General features: G+C 42.6%; 1 protein-coding gene across 1 annotated transcript; it reads right to left on the bottom strand.

The window, feature by feature from the left end:
• Positions 1 to 619: 619 nt before the first annotated feature.
• LOC146581546 (immunoglobulin kappa light chain-like) lies at positions 620 to 2573 on the bottom strand. The gene is made up of 5 exons (XM_085249071.1): positions 2517 to 2573; positions 2041 to 2385; positions 1570 to 1914; positions 847 to 960; positions 620 to 624 (listed from the first exon to the last, which is right to left on the bottom strand). The coding sequence occupies exons 1-5, from the start codon at positions 2557 to 2559 to the stop codon at positions 620 to 622; spliced, it is 852 nt and encodes a 283-aa protein (XP_085105197.1). The 5' UTR covers positions 2560 to 2573.
• Between the last annotated feature and the right edge of the window lie 9836 nt (positions 2574 to 12409).

Genomic DNA, 12409 nt, shown 5'->3' with positions numbered 1-12409 from the left:
CAAGGCAGACAACCAGAGTGCTACACATTAAAATATATAGCCAAAGTAAAAATGACACTAAAATCCAATCAAATAAAGCACATTGTCTACACAGCATTCAAAGACAGTATATAAGATCAGATAAAATCATATACTGTAAGGTTAAAATAGCAATAGAATAAAAGCAGACCTAAAAATCCAGTAATCTAAAAAGATGTCACAATGCAAAGGACAACAAATTTGTTTTTAATAAATATTAATTTAAATGTGCATGACATCTAAGCTGTGTGCACATGGAGACATAGATTATTCAGCATGGGCAGATTAATTTCAGATACTCAATATACCAAGAATTACCTAAAGAAGTGTCTCCAGGTTTGATGCTGTTATATATAATAAAGTAGAAGTGATCACATTGAAATTAAAATTGTCAATTGAATATAATAATACCATTGCTATAAGTACAATAGACTGCTTTCTAATCTACATTCACTGGCAGCAAACTCAAACCACATATAAAAGTATATTCATGCATTTTCTGTAACACTAGCTGAACTGTAAATACTTGTTACAACACGATGCATGCAAGTTTTTTGTGTTTTACTGCATGGCTACAGTCAGTAGTTAATCTTACAGCTCACTAGGCTGCAAAAGAAAAGAAAAAGGTTAAGGATATCTTAACTGGTCCCCATTTACCAGTTCTCTGTATTTAGTCCGCGGTATGCATGAGGAGAAACTTTCCAACAGCGTAAATCATTCAAATTCCAAGGTTAAAATGCATCTGGTTCCAAAAATTGAAGGAAAATTCATACAAAACACCATGGAAACATTTTTAGTTACTCAAGTAATGTAATGAAATGCACGTACCTTTGCCATTTTTAAACCCTCTCTGACTTTTGCAGAATACAAAGATGATATTCACAGTCACACTAAAGGCCAATAACACACCTAGTGCAAGGACAACCGGGTCAAGTTTTGCTTCTGGAAAAGACACACATGATATTTATGATTATTCACGCCAGATTTGAAGAAATCATAACATAAAACTTGCTGAAAAATGTTCAGTAGTGAACCCCAAAATACTTTTCACATCAAAGTCAAAGTAAACTTTCTTGTTATCTCTGCAACATACAGAACAGTATATAGAGAGACGAGACGATGAGGATCCAGTTCCATTCAGTGCAAAGGAGAGCAATAAATATAAGAAGAGTAATAAAGAAAGAAATATACACTTTAAGACTGAGCCAAAGGTAAAAACATAAAAAATAGATATTTTTGGCTGCAAAACAATTTTTTGAGAACATTTTATTGAGTGAGTATTACAAATAGGAAATGATTTATTCTTTATAAAATGTTTAAATACATGATGCAGTAGTTATTTACCAGCCAAAGAGACTAGAACAGCTAATAAAAATGCAGCCAATGATGATATATTTTATCACACTAGAGTTGGCCTGGTATATGTCCATATTGCTGATATATAAGAAGTTTAATGCATTTATATTTCCCTTGAAAACATTTAAGATCTACCCAGTTATTGACTAAAATGTCATGATTTTAAGAGATTTAAGATCTGACATTAAAACATACTTGTCTCCACTTGAGTTCCTTCACCAAACACGATCTCTCCACATGTGACCACTGCACAGTAGTAGATCCCAGCATCAGAGGAGTTCTGAATAGTTTTGGACAGACTGTGGACACAACGCCGTCCCTCTTGTTTTTGACTGTAGTTTCTGTGAGTGTAAATAATCGTGGCGTGGGATTGTCCTGATCCTGCTCTGAACCAGTACACTCTGTGTTCATCTGGGCACTCGCTTCTGTTCTCGTTGTTATTGGAGAAAAGTGAACACTGGAGAGTCACGGAGCTGCCTGGGTGGACTGACACTGCCTCCGGAGTTTGTTTCACGTAAACTGATTTCTGCTCACTGTGACCTGGGTTGTTTAGTAAAAAGCAGTGATAATGGAATTAAAATATTTAAAAATATAATACCAGGTTTCCTCAAAGCATTTGTGATTACTAAGTGAGGTAGAAAGAAATAAACATATCACATAGTTTACCATTTACAGCCAAGTAGACGCTTGTATTAAAGGTCTGTGAATAAGCTGATCCATACTGACAGAAATATGTTGCTTCATCCTCTTTTTGGACATTTCTCATGGAAAGAAAATACAGAGTCTGCCCCTCTGATACTGAGAAACGACCGTTGTTAAATTCTTCACTCAGTGTTTGTTTTGTGTAAGATCCTGTAGCAACTGTCTGGATCATATATCCTGGAGATTGCTTAAACCAGTGAACAAATTTGCCGTCCTTCTCTGTAACCGGACACTGCAAAGTAACATTTTTACCAACTTCAACTTCAATCAAAGGGATCTGGTGGGCAGCCTCTGCGCTTTGAATCAGAGCTGAAGAAACAAGACAAAAAGAGACAAAACCAGTAAATATTACAAATCTTCCCTCTTAAATACTATTGTCTTTACATTATACTGCACCTGTTAAAATCTGTGTAGACAACACTAGATCATCTTGTACTTACCTATTGTAGTAAAAAGAATCAAAGCAGTCTGTACTCCAATCATTGTGGTGAAACACGCTTGTGTTGCACGGTTGGTGCCTTCCTACCCAAATGAAGGTTTACTCACAAGATCATCAAAGTGTACAAAGTGGAAATCATCCTGATTGGCTGAAACACAGAAAATGCACTCCTCCAAGGTTCAGCAAATCCATGATCCATTTTGAGTTACTCTTAGACGCATACGTACCATTAGCTAGTGTTTTCTTTTATTTTGTCAGTTGTGACATGATAAGGTTGCAACTTAGATTTTGTTTATTGTGACAGTGATCATCATAATGTTGTTTAACCCTGACTGCAACATTTTCAGTAGTGCTGTGCAATACTGCATATTTTGGTAATGATCTGATACCAAGTAAACATAAAGCCGGTATTTTTGATACAAATGCTAGTACCAATACTTTAAACCTATAAAGGCAGTTTATGAAGGGGAGAGCAGTGTGTCATGATTCATGAGTTAAATTATCATCAAATTCTGAACAGATTTTAACAACCACTAAATAACAGTGATTTTTACTTTCCAGCAGCCCGATCTGGCGGGGAGGTGTGGGAAGCCAGATCGGGCGCCCCCTTTCCGGCTCTCCTCTCTGCTCTCTCCTATCTTGTCCCTCTTGTCTTACTTCTCTCTATCACCTTTTCTATCCCTTTGAAGAAGTGAGGCTCCATAAATGCTAAAGGGGTAAGTATTAATTCTCAGTTGCAGTGAATAGATAGGAGAAAATAAACTGTAGAAAACTAAACAGAAGAAAGACTGAGGGAAATAACACATTCACATAAACCAGTGACACCATCCAGGGCCTGATCAACCCTGGCAGGGCCTCCTTGGGTGAGAGCGTCTAGTGATAATGGCTGAAACACCCGATGAATCCAAGGTCCACTACTGACGATGTGTCCCAAATGTTAATATGATAATCTAGATCAGATCTAATTTCCCCCCAAAGAATGGCAGATTAGCTTGGGTAAAAGAGCGAAAGTTGAGGCACACAACAATGTGTTCTGCTCGTAAAGTTTCTGGGCTTCCTTTCCTCATAACAGCCATCCCTAAAGATTCTCGCCATTTCAAGCAATGCATTATCAGGGACTGCAACATCTGGTCCTTTTACTGAATCAGTGATTTTTACTTTCCGGAATAATTCGTTAACACAACAAAACACACCACAAAACATGTATTTTGACACTGGCTTTTAGGAAATCTAATGTAAACCTGCCTGTTTTTAAACTACTTTCAGTCAACTTTTGTTGTTAAAATGTGCTGTCGGGCTATAAATGTCTGAACACAAGAGTTCTAACATTTTCCATAGCTTAAGGCATTTGTTTTTGTCATTTCCAAAGAGATCATTAATTTAACACAATTCAGTGGACTGCATCATGAACTTAGAGGATAAAAACAAAGTACTGATCCTATACTAGTACCATGAATGGATCAGTATTCAATATTTAGACCGTGTGTTCCCTAATAATCCACCCTGGATGACACACGGAGTTCAACAACTTATTCGAACAAGGAACAACGCTTTCAAATCCGGGGACCAGGAGGCATACAGTGCTGCCAGGGCCAACCTGAGAAGAGGCATCAAGACTGCCAAGCAGCAGCACAGGAGGCGTATCGAGGCCAGGTTTGAGAACAACACAAACCCAAGGCAGGTCTGGGAGGGCATCAGGGCTATCACGGACTACAAAAGAAGAACACCATCACCCTCAGCCGACAGTTCTACTCTGGCTGAGGATCTAAATCTCTTTTATGCCCGTTTTGACAGGGAGAACACCGACCCTGTCCTGTCCCCTCTCCCCTCAACCGACCCTGCTCCGGTCCTGAGCACTCATGAGCTGAGGCGTGTGTTCCAGAGCATTAACACCAGGAAGGCGGCCGGGCCAGATGGAGTGCTGGGCCGGGTGCTAAAAGACTGTGCTGCGGACCTGGCGGACGTCTTCACCTCTATATATAACACCTCGTTGTCCTGTTCACTGGTACCATCCTGTTTCAAAGCAGCAACCATCGTTCCCATCCCAAAACAGTCAAATGTCACATGTCTGAACGATTTCAGACCTGTGGCACTCACCCCCATTCCCGCCAAATGCCTGGAGAGACTGGTCATTAAACACATCAGAGCTGCTTTTCCACCATCCCTGGACTCGCACCAGTTTGCATACAGGGAGAACCGGTCAACCGAGGATGCGATCGCCACAGTGCTGCACACATTACTGAAGCACTTGGAACACAGGAACACCTATGCACGGTTCCTCTTTGTAGACTACAGCTCGGCTTTTAATACCATCCGGCCATACAAACTCCGTCCCAAACTCCACCAACTGGGACTTAACTCCTCTCTGTGCAACTGGATTGTGGACTTCCTCACTAACCGTAGACAGAGTGTCAGAGTGGGTAAGAACACCTCTTCCACCCTTGTGGTCAACACCGGTGCCCCTCAGGGGTGTGTTCTGAGCCCTCTGCTATACACTCTCTTCACCCATGACTGTATTTCCTCCTGCGCGTCCAATCTCATTGTTAAGTTTGCAGATGACACTACAGTGCTCGGACTTATATCCAACAATGATGAGACAAACTATAGGACAGAGGTGCAACAACTAGAGTCATGGTGCCACGACAATAACTTGGTCTTAAACACCAAAAAGACCAAGGAGATCATTGTAGATTTCCGGAAGAGGGGTCATAACAACCATCTGCCTCTCTTCATTGGCAGTGAGGCGGTGGAGAGGGTGAGCAGTTTTAAATTCTTGGGGGTAACTGTGACCGAGGACCTGTCCTGGGGCAACCATATCACCTCAGTTGTACGGAAGGCCCAACAGCGCCTCTACTACCTGAGGAGACTGCGGAGCGCACACATTCCCAGATCTCTGATGTTGAACTTCTACAACTGTGCCATCAGCAGCGTTCTGACGTATGGATTTCTAGTGTGGTTCCCCAGCTGCACCAAGGCCGATCAGCAAGCACTCCAGCGGGTGGTGAAAGAAGCTGGCAGAATTATTGGAACAAGTCTGCCAGAGATCAGTAATATCTTCCCCACTCGCTGTCTGAGGAGGGTGCACAGTATCCTGCGGGACCAACATCACCCTGCGCGCCACCTTTTCCATCTGCTGCCCTCAGGGAGAAGGTACAGGTCTATACAGGCCAGAACATCCAGACTGGCCAACAGCCTGTATCCACAGGCTGTGAGGCTCCTGAACTCTCTGCCCCCCTCTCACGGACAATAACCATATCCAACTTCTTAATAGCAATGAACTGGTCTGCATTGGTGCATCATATCTTTATTCTCTTCCCCCTCCTGCCCCCCCCCCCTCTTTCTTAAATAGATAACTATCATATCTGATATCATATCTCACAGTACAATAATATTGAATGGGTTGCATTGTTGTATTTTGTCATGTTTCTCAGGTCTTTGTCTGAATTTCTACGAACATTATTGCTAAGGATTGTCTTATTGCATTGGAGTCACACTGGGTTAAATATGTACACTTGGGTTTTAAGGGGTATTTATTATTTTCTTCTTTTTTTTGGGTTGTATGGAAGCCCCAAATGCAATTTCATTGTTCTTGACAATGACAATAAATAAATAAATACTAAATACTAATCCTCCCACCTCTAATTCTCTACTTCTATTTTTCAGTTTTCACTGAAACACTAATGTTCTTATTTATAAACCCAAACATTATGGCTAACAGCTGGATTTCCCCGTTTGAGTGGAGCTAGCCAAACAGCGAAAAGCCAATTACTGCTAAAGAGACAGAGAGTGACAGTGAACAGTATGCCCCTGGTTTTAACATAAAACTTATTGTTGCAGCCAAAGACAACATAAAAGTGATCTCCTTAAACTGATGATTTGTTTTAGTGTCCTTATTTTTCTTTGAGTTATTGATCCTGTCACTATAAGGTATCAGACAAAAAAACTGTCAGGTCTCAGTTGTCAGCTTCACTGCACAAGCTGGACCCACAGAGTCTGCTAAGGTTTGTCACTGCCATATTACATATGATATTTATATAAACCCATTTAGAGTGAGGTCCATGTAAATTTACCATACTCTATTTGTTTATCTTCTGACAGCGTAAGATTACAAGTGCGCTCCAAAGCTTCCTTTGCCTGTTAGACGTGGGAAAGCTGCAGACCGTCAGGGAGTGTACGCTCCATCAAGCCCACAGAATAGAGCCGGACTGGAATTTGTCAGTTCATGAACTGATGGCATTAATTTCAATCCTGTTTGTAAGAGCAATCATGTGTCCTGTTGGTGCCATTGTGGATTGCTGGTCAGAAAGATTTCTGGTGCCAGTAATCAAAGAGACAATGCCCCGAGATAGATTCATTTCAATTATGCCACACCTTCGATTTGATGACAAGGACACGCGGGCAGAACGGGTGAAAACAGATAAATTTGCGGTGATCTCCGACATCTGGACACGCTTCAACAAGAACTGTGCTAAGAGTTTCACTCCAGGAGAACACATGACCATAGATGAACAGCTGTTCCCTACCAAGGTTCGTTGTCCATTCACACAGTATATCGCAACCAAGCCAGACAAATTTGGGATCAAGAACGTGGTCATGAAACTGATGGAGCCGTTTTTGGATGATGGGAGAAACGTCACAACAGACAATTTCTTTACTTCACTGTCACTGTCGCACAGACTGCTGCAGCGCAAAACGCCGTTATGGGGCACGGTGAATAAAGTCTGGCGTGAACTTACTCAACTTGTGCGGATGTATTCCGTAAGAGCAGCAACACGCAGGTGGTCAGTAGCGGTTTTCTACAATATCCTGGACCTGGCGGCGGTGAATGCCTACATTTTGTACAAGGCATGTACAGGGTGGACAGGCAAAAGAAGATTGTTTCTGAGTCTTCTAGCTCAGGAACTTCGTTGCCGATTCATGTAGCACAAGGAAATATTAGCACAGACGCAGGCTGCTGAAGCTGCTGTGCCAGGGACTGTAAAGACAACGCAGTGCCAGTGGAATTTACGTAAATTTGCGCAGGGCTAGTAAATCTAGTAGTAGGGACTCGCACCAGGGGGGAAAAAGGCTCAGTAATTCTAGTGTTAAGGTGTGAAACAGCTGTGTACTGCCTTTTGTTCCTGGAGAAGGTTTTTAACTGAGAGCCATGCTAGGCTCAGGGAGACTCTGCTGACCGTCTGTCCCGCGGCCATGCAGGGACTTCATCAAGCTTGGTTGTCTGTTCTTTGTGTGTTTGATTAAAGAATGTTAGCTACCGCTCACCGCTCGTCTGCAGGCTTTATTTAAATGGAAAACTTCCACAACAGGCAAAAAAAAAGCTTTTTGCTAAAAAAAAAAAGATTTAGAGCAGAAGTTTTTTGCACTGCATTTTAAAATGAAAACATATTGCATTTATTTACAAGTAAAGACACACAGAGCAGGAAGTGTGTTACTGTTTTACATCCACAGACACACAAGAAAAGAAGCAGGCAACATGAGGTCAAGTTATGGCAATTTTATTTGTGTGTTTCAGTACATGTATTTAGATTAGAGTTTTTAAAAAACAAACAAACGTCCCAAGAAGAAGGATGGGGTGAAAGAAAGGTGGAGAGAGGAGGAAGAAACTATTGATGTCCTCAAACTCGATGCTGCTGGGTCAGTTCTTTCTCAGCAGTCTGCTCCAGAATCCCCTCCTGTCCTCGGCTTGCTTTTCTTTTGCCTTCAGTTCTTTTAAGGTTTTGTTGAGCTGCTCCTCGGCATCTTTAAATTTTTAACTGGAAAATGACCTGATGAAAACAGTACAAAGGTTAAAGTACCACATGTGCTGTAGTGAAAGCTGCAGCTGTTTTATTGATACAGTTAAAGACAAAAAAACAAAAGGATTAATCACCCATGTAACTGTGTCACTGTATATCAGCATTAACAGGACCTCAGTTTGTATCTCAGACCTGCACAGCTTCCGTTTTAAACACTTGATGTCCTCAGCTGCATAAAGAGCACATTTGAGTTTCTCTAACACAATTAAATAAAACCTGATGAAGGTCAAAGGTCACAGTTTTCACAGTTTTTTGCAGATAGTGTGTCATTTACCATAAAGTGATGCAGAGTTATTCATACCAGAGTAACCAGAGAGGATCATATATTTTTAAATATATAACTTTCTACAGGACTGAATATAATATCTTTATGTAAAAGTCCGGAGCCTCTGGGGAGTATCCGAGTATTTATAACATTACACAAACCAAAGGTCTCCATCACAGTGTTCATGAAATGCTGGGGTTATCCATCTCCTGGGGCGGGCCTACGGAGGAGTGCTGAAGATTTCCCTGTGAGGAAGCTGCTGGTGAAGATCATGAGTCCTGCTTGATCAATGCGATGAGCTTCAGTCTTCCTGGTGTTTCTTAAATGATGCCTCTTTCAGCGGGTCAACAGAACTTCTGGCACAGGACAGCTGTGATGAAAGAAAGTGAAGAAGTTTCTCCAAACCTCTGGACCCAGAAACCCAGCTTGGTCCTCCCTCACTAGTTTCTCTCCAGGGTGAATGTAGCTGTTATACATAATATGGATTATTATTAAATGAAAAGAACAAATTAGACTACACTACTGAAACCTTCTGCTGCTGTTTTTAAAGTTTCCATGTTACCAGGCTAAGAAGATTTAAACAGTTTTAGATCCATTACACTCACAGTCTTAAATGTCAAAATCTCGAAGGACAGCGTTATATTTTTGATATTAACAGTAACTCAGGGCTTCTGTGGAGTGTGTAGCCGATCTCATCGCTGTCTAAAAATGGATAAAAAACAGAACAAAAGAAGTGCTGAATCCTTCAATAACACAGACTATTAGAGTAGCAGCTGTCTGTGTGAAGCACTTGCTGCAGAGTTGCGCCATGAATGTATTCAGCTGCCAACAAAAAGCAGGACTCAGTGCGGGCAACTGCCATGAGTCTGACGATGTTGGGGTGAGACAGTCTCCTAATAAAACAGAAACATCTCCGAATAAAAAACAAAAAAAATCACATTTCACCACTGTCGCTAGCTAGAATGAATTAGCCAGACAAAAATAGTACTGATTTGGTTTCGTACAAAACTAGCTTTCCTTCTCTGATATGTAACTTTCACAACATAACCGCAACTTAATATAACACAACTGTGGCAGCCCATGAATTTGGACACGTCATATTGACGTGTCCAAATTCATGGGCTGCATCCTCCTGAGGACCCGGCCTTCGCGGTCTATGTGGGCCAGGTCCTCAGAAGGTCGGGTAGGTCTTGGCTGTATCCCAATTCAGCGTCTGCAGCCTTAAAGGCCGCATTTTAAGGCCGATTACGTCACAGCGACACGACGAAGGCTGTCCCAATTCGAAGGCTGCTCGAAATGCGGTCCTCAAATGCGTCCTTCATTTCATTGAATTTTAAGGATGTGGCGGTGTAGACTTCGTGGCCCAACATATCCCAGAATGCATAGCGCGGCGGTGGGTGTGGATAATTTTCCTGGAAAAAAAAACGGCGGAAGAGGGGCGGCCGAAGAGTAAACTTTTAAAAGTAAGTACTGAATATTATGTTACTTATTTATGTGCGAATGTTTAATAACGAAGAACATTAAAACATTACTGTTGGCCAAATGTCGGCAAAGTTATGTGACATTAGTGACGTTTGTACTAACTTGGTTTTAAAGCCTTTACTTTAAAATATACGCCGTTCAATAGTTGACCTTAATCTTACAGAGAATGTGATGATTTTATGGATAATTAAATTAACTACTGAGACAAATTTAGTAATGCCAACATATTAAAAGAACAATATTTGTCTCTCATATATATAACACAGTTATATATACTGTGTCAAAGAAACCTGTCTTTGAGTGAAGATTTAAGGTGACAGGAAATATAAATAATATAAATAAATGCAGCTTGAATCTTTACTGAAGCTCAGTATTTTAAACAGAGTTCATTCACTGCTGTAATAACTAATAATGATTGAAATTACAACTTTAATATTGGCCATATTATATTTACATTTCCAAAGTAAGATGACTTTAGTCTCATGAACAACATTAGCTAATTGTTATTTACTAGGTAATCTTTTTTTTTTTTTTTTTTTTTTTTTTTTTTTTTTTTTTTGGCCTGTCCCGTTTGGCTCTTTTGCCATCAGAATTGTTGTCTAAAGGCAAAGAAAGATGCCCAGTGGATTTACTTTACCAAACTGACCATCCCAGCCTTGCCGTAATGGTCCATTTGATTCACCTTTTATTGTTTATTTTATTTTCACTTACTGAATACGGGACAGACTTGACTGGGGGAAAGAAGGGGAGAAAGAAAGAGGGAAAGAGAAACAGCTGAGAAGAGGGACGGGGGAGAAGGGCAAAAGACAAAAACCAACAGAACGGGCAGAGAAAAAAATGCATATATCAATCACCTGGATCACCTGCTGAGAAAGAAAAAAGAAAACAAGCAGAAGAGAACAAGAGTAATAGAATAAACAACATCACAATGATATATGGGAATATGACAGTAAATACTAAATGTTAAACATTATTGTGCAGCACATAAGATCAACAGAACACAGTGTGCTTTGAGGTAGGAGCCAAAAAGGGTGTAGTTTGTGGGTGTGATCACCCGTGTGTACACCTGTGAGCATGGACGCGCTTGTTTTTTGTTTTTTAAAAGGTTCCTTCATGTAATAATCTGCTAGAGGGTGTGGGGGGGCCACAGCCCCGTCCTCCAGGGCGTGAAGCAGGTGTGGAGGAGATCAAAACTCCAGACATCCAGAGGCCCCCAGAACACAAGAGACCAAGGAAGACCAACAGAGGGGCAGCTGCGCCACTGTCCCGGAAAGAGCTGAGGAGAGTCCCAGATGAGGGCTCACTCAGCAGCCGCGGAGCAGAAGCCAGGGGGAGTTGCAGTGACGCGCCCGTGAGCTCCGCCGGCAGCCAGCTGCGCCTGAGTGACCGAGCCCCAGGCCGAGAGGCCGGGGGCACCCCACCTCCGAAGTGGCCCGAGCGAGCCCCAGGCTCCAGGCCCCGATAAGCGGCCGCCAAGGAGTGAGCCGTTGTGTACCTGGACGCCCATCCCCGGACACAAAGAACCACCAATGCACCGATGTCTGAGGGGGTCCGCCACTGGCAGGGGAAGTGGTGGTAGGGGGAGATAGGCCTCCAAACCTTGGAGGGCCTGAGATGTCCCCAGAGAGGTGGCGCCTGACACCCAACCTGACATATAGACACAGACATACAGGCAGACACAGATACAAACATCCATTCCCACCCTCATGCTCTCATATGCACTTACTCCACACTCAACCAACGTGGAGACAGACATAAAGAGACGTTGTACACACGATCACACTCCCCAAGCGTACTCTACAAACCGGGTCTAGGTGCCCCCGCCCCTGGAGGGGGGAACTGCACCCAGACCCAGGTGGTGTTTCCCTTTTCCCTGCGGTGGGGGGAGGCAGACCGCCCCGACTCCGCAGCAGCAGGAAGGCTCCACACTCCAGACCGCAGTCGGACGGCCAACTCCTCCTCCTAGTCCTAGCCCCCCTGCTCCAGCAGGTCGCAGAGAACGGGGGTGAGAGAAGACTCCAAACCTCCCTCCACCCGCTCATTGTAATGTTGATGCATGTGTGTTCTAAGGTGCATTTAAAACCCAGGAGGGCTTGGAGCTACCTGCCAGAGAGCAGCAGGTAAGCGCATAGTCCCTCCTGCTAGCCCTCAATGTCTACGTGTATTTAAAATTGAGAGGTGGGCAACGATGCCAGGGGTGAGGTATACACCCTGATGGTACTTTGGACTCCGTGTATCGTGCCCACCCCCAAGATCCTATATGTATGTGTAATGAGAGTGTGAGTAATGTGAATGTCTGAGTTGTGGGATAAAATTGAGGCAGAGGCAGCCAGAAGGGGACAGAGGGGGGGG

Source organism: Mchenga conophoros, linkage group LG2 (genome assembly GCF_057382185.1).
Source record: "Mchenga conophoros isolate Kocher_MC1m ecotype Shallow Benthic linkage group LG2, M_conophoros_male_GT1.1, whole genome shotgun sequence".
Lineage (NCBI taxonomy): Eukaryota > Metazoa > Chordata > Actinopteri > Cichliformes > Cichlidae > Mchenga > Mchenga conophoros.
This window is presented reverse-complemented; position numbering and strand designations above follow the sequence as displayed.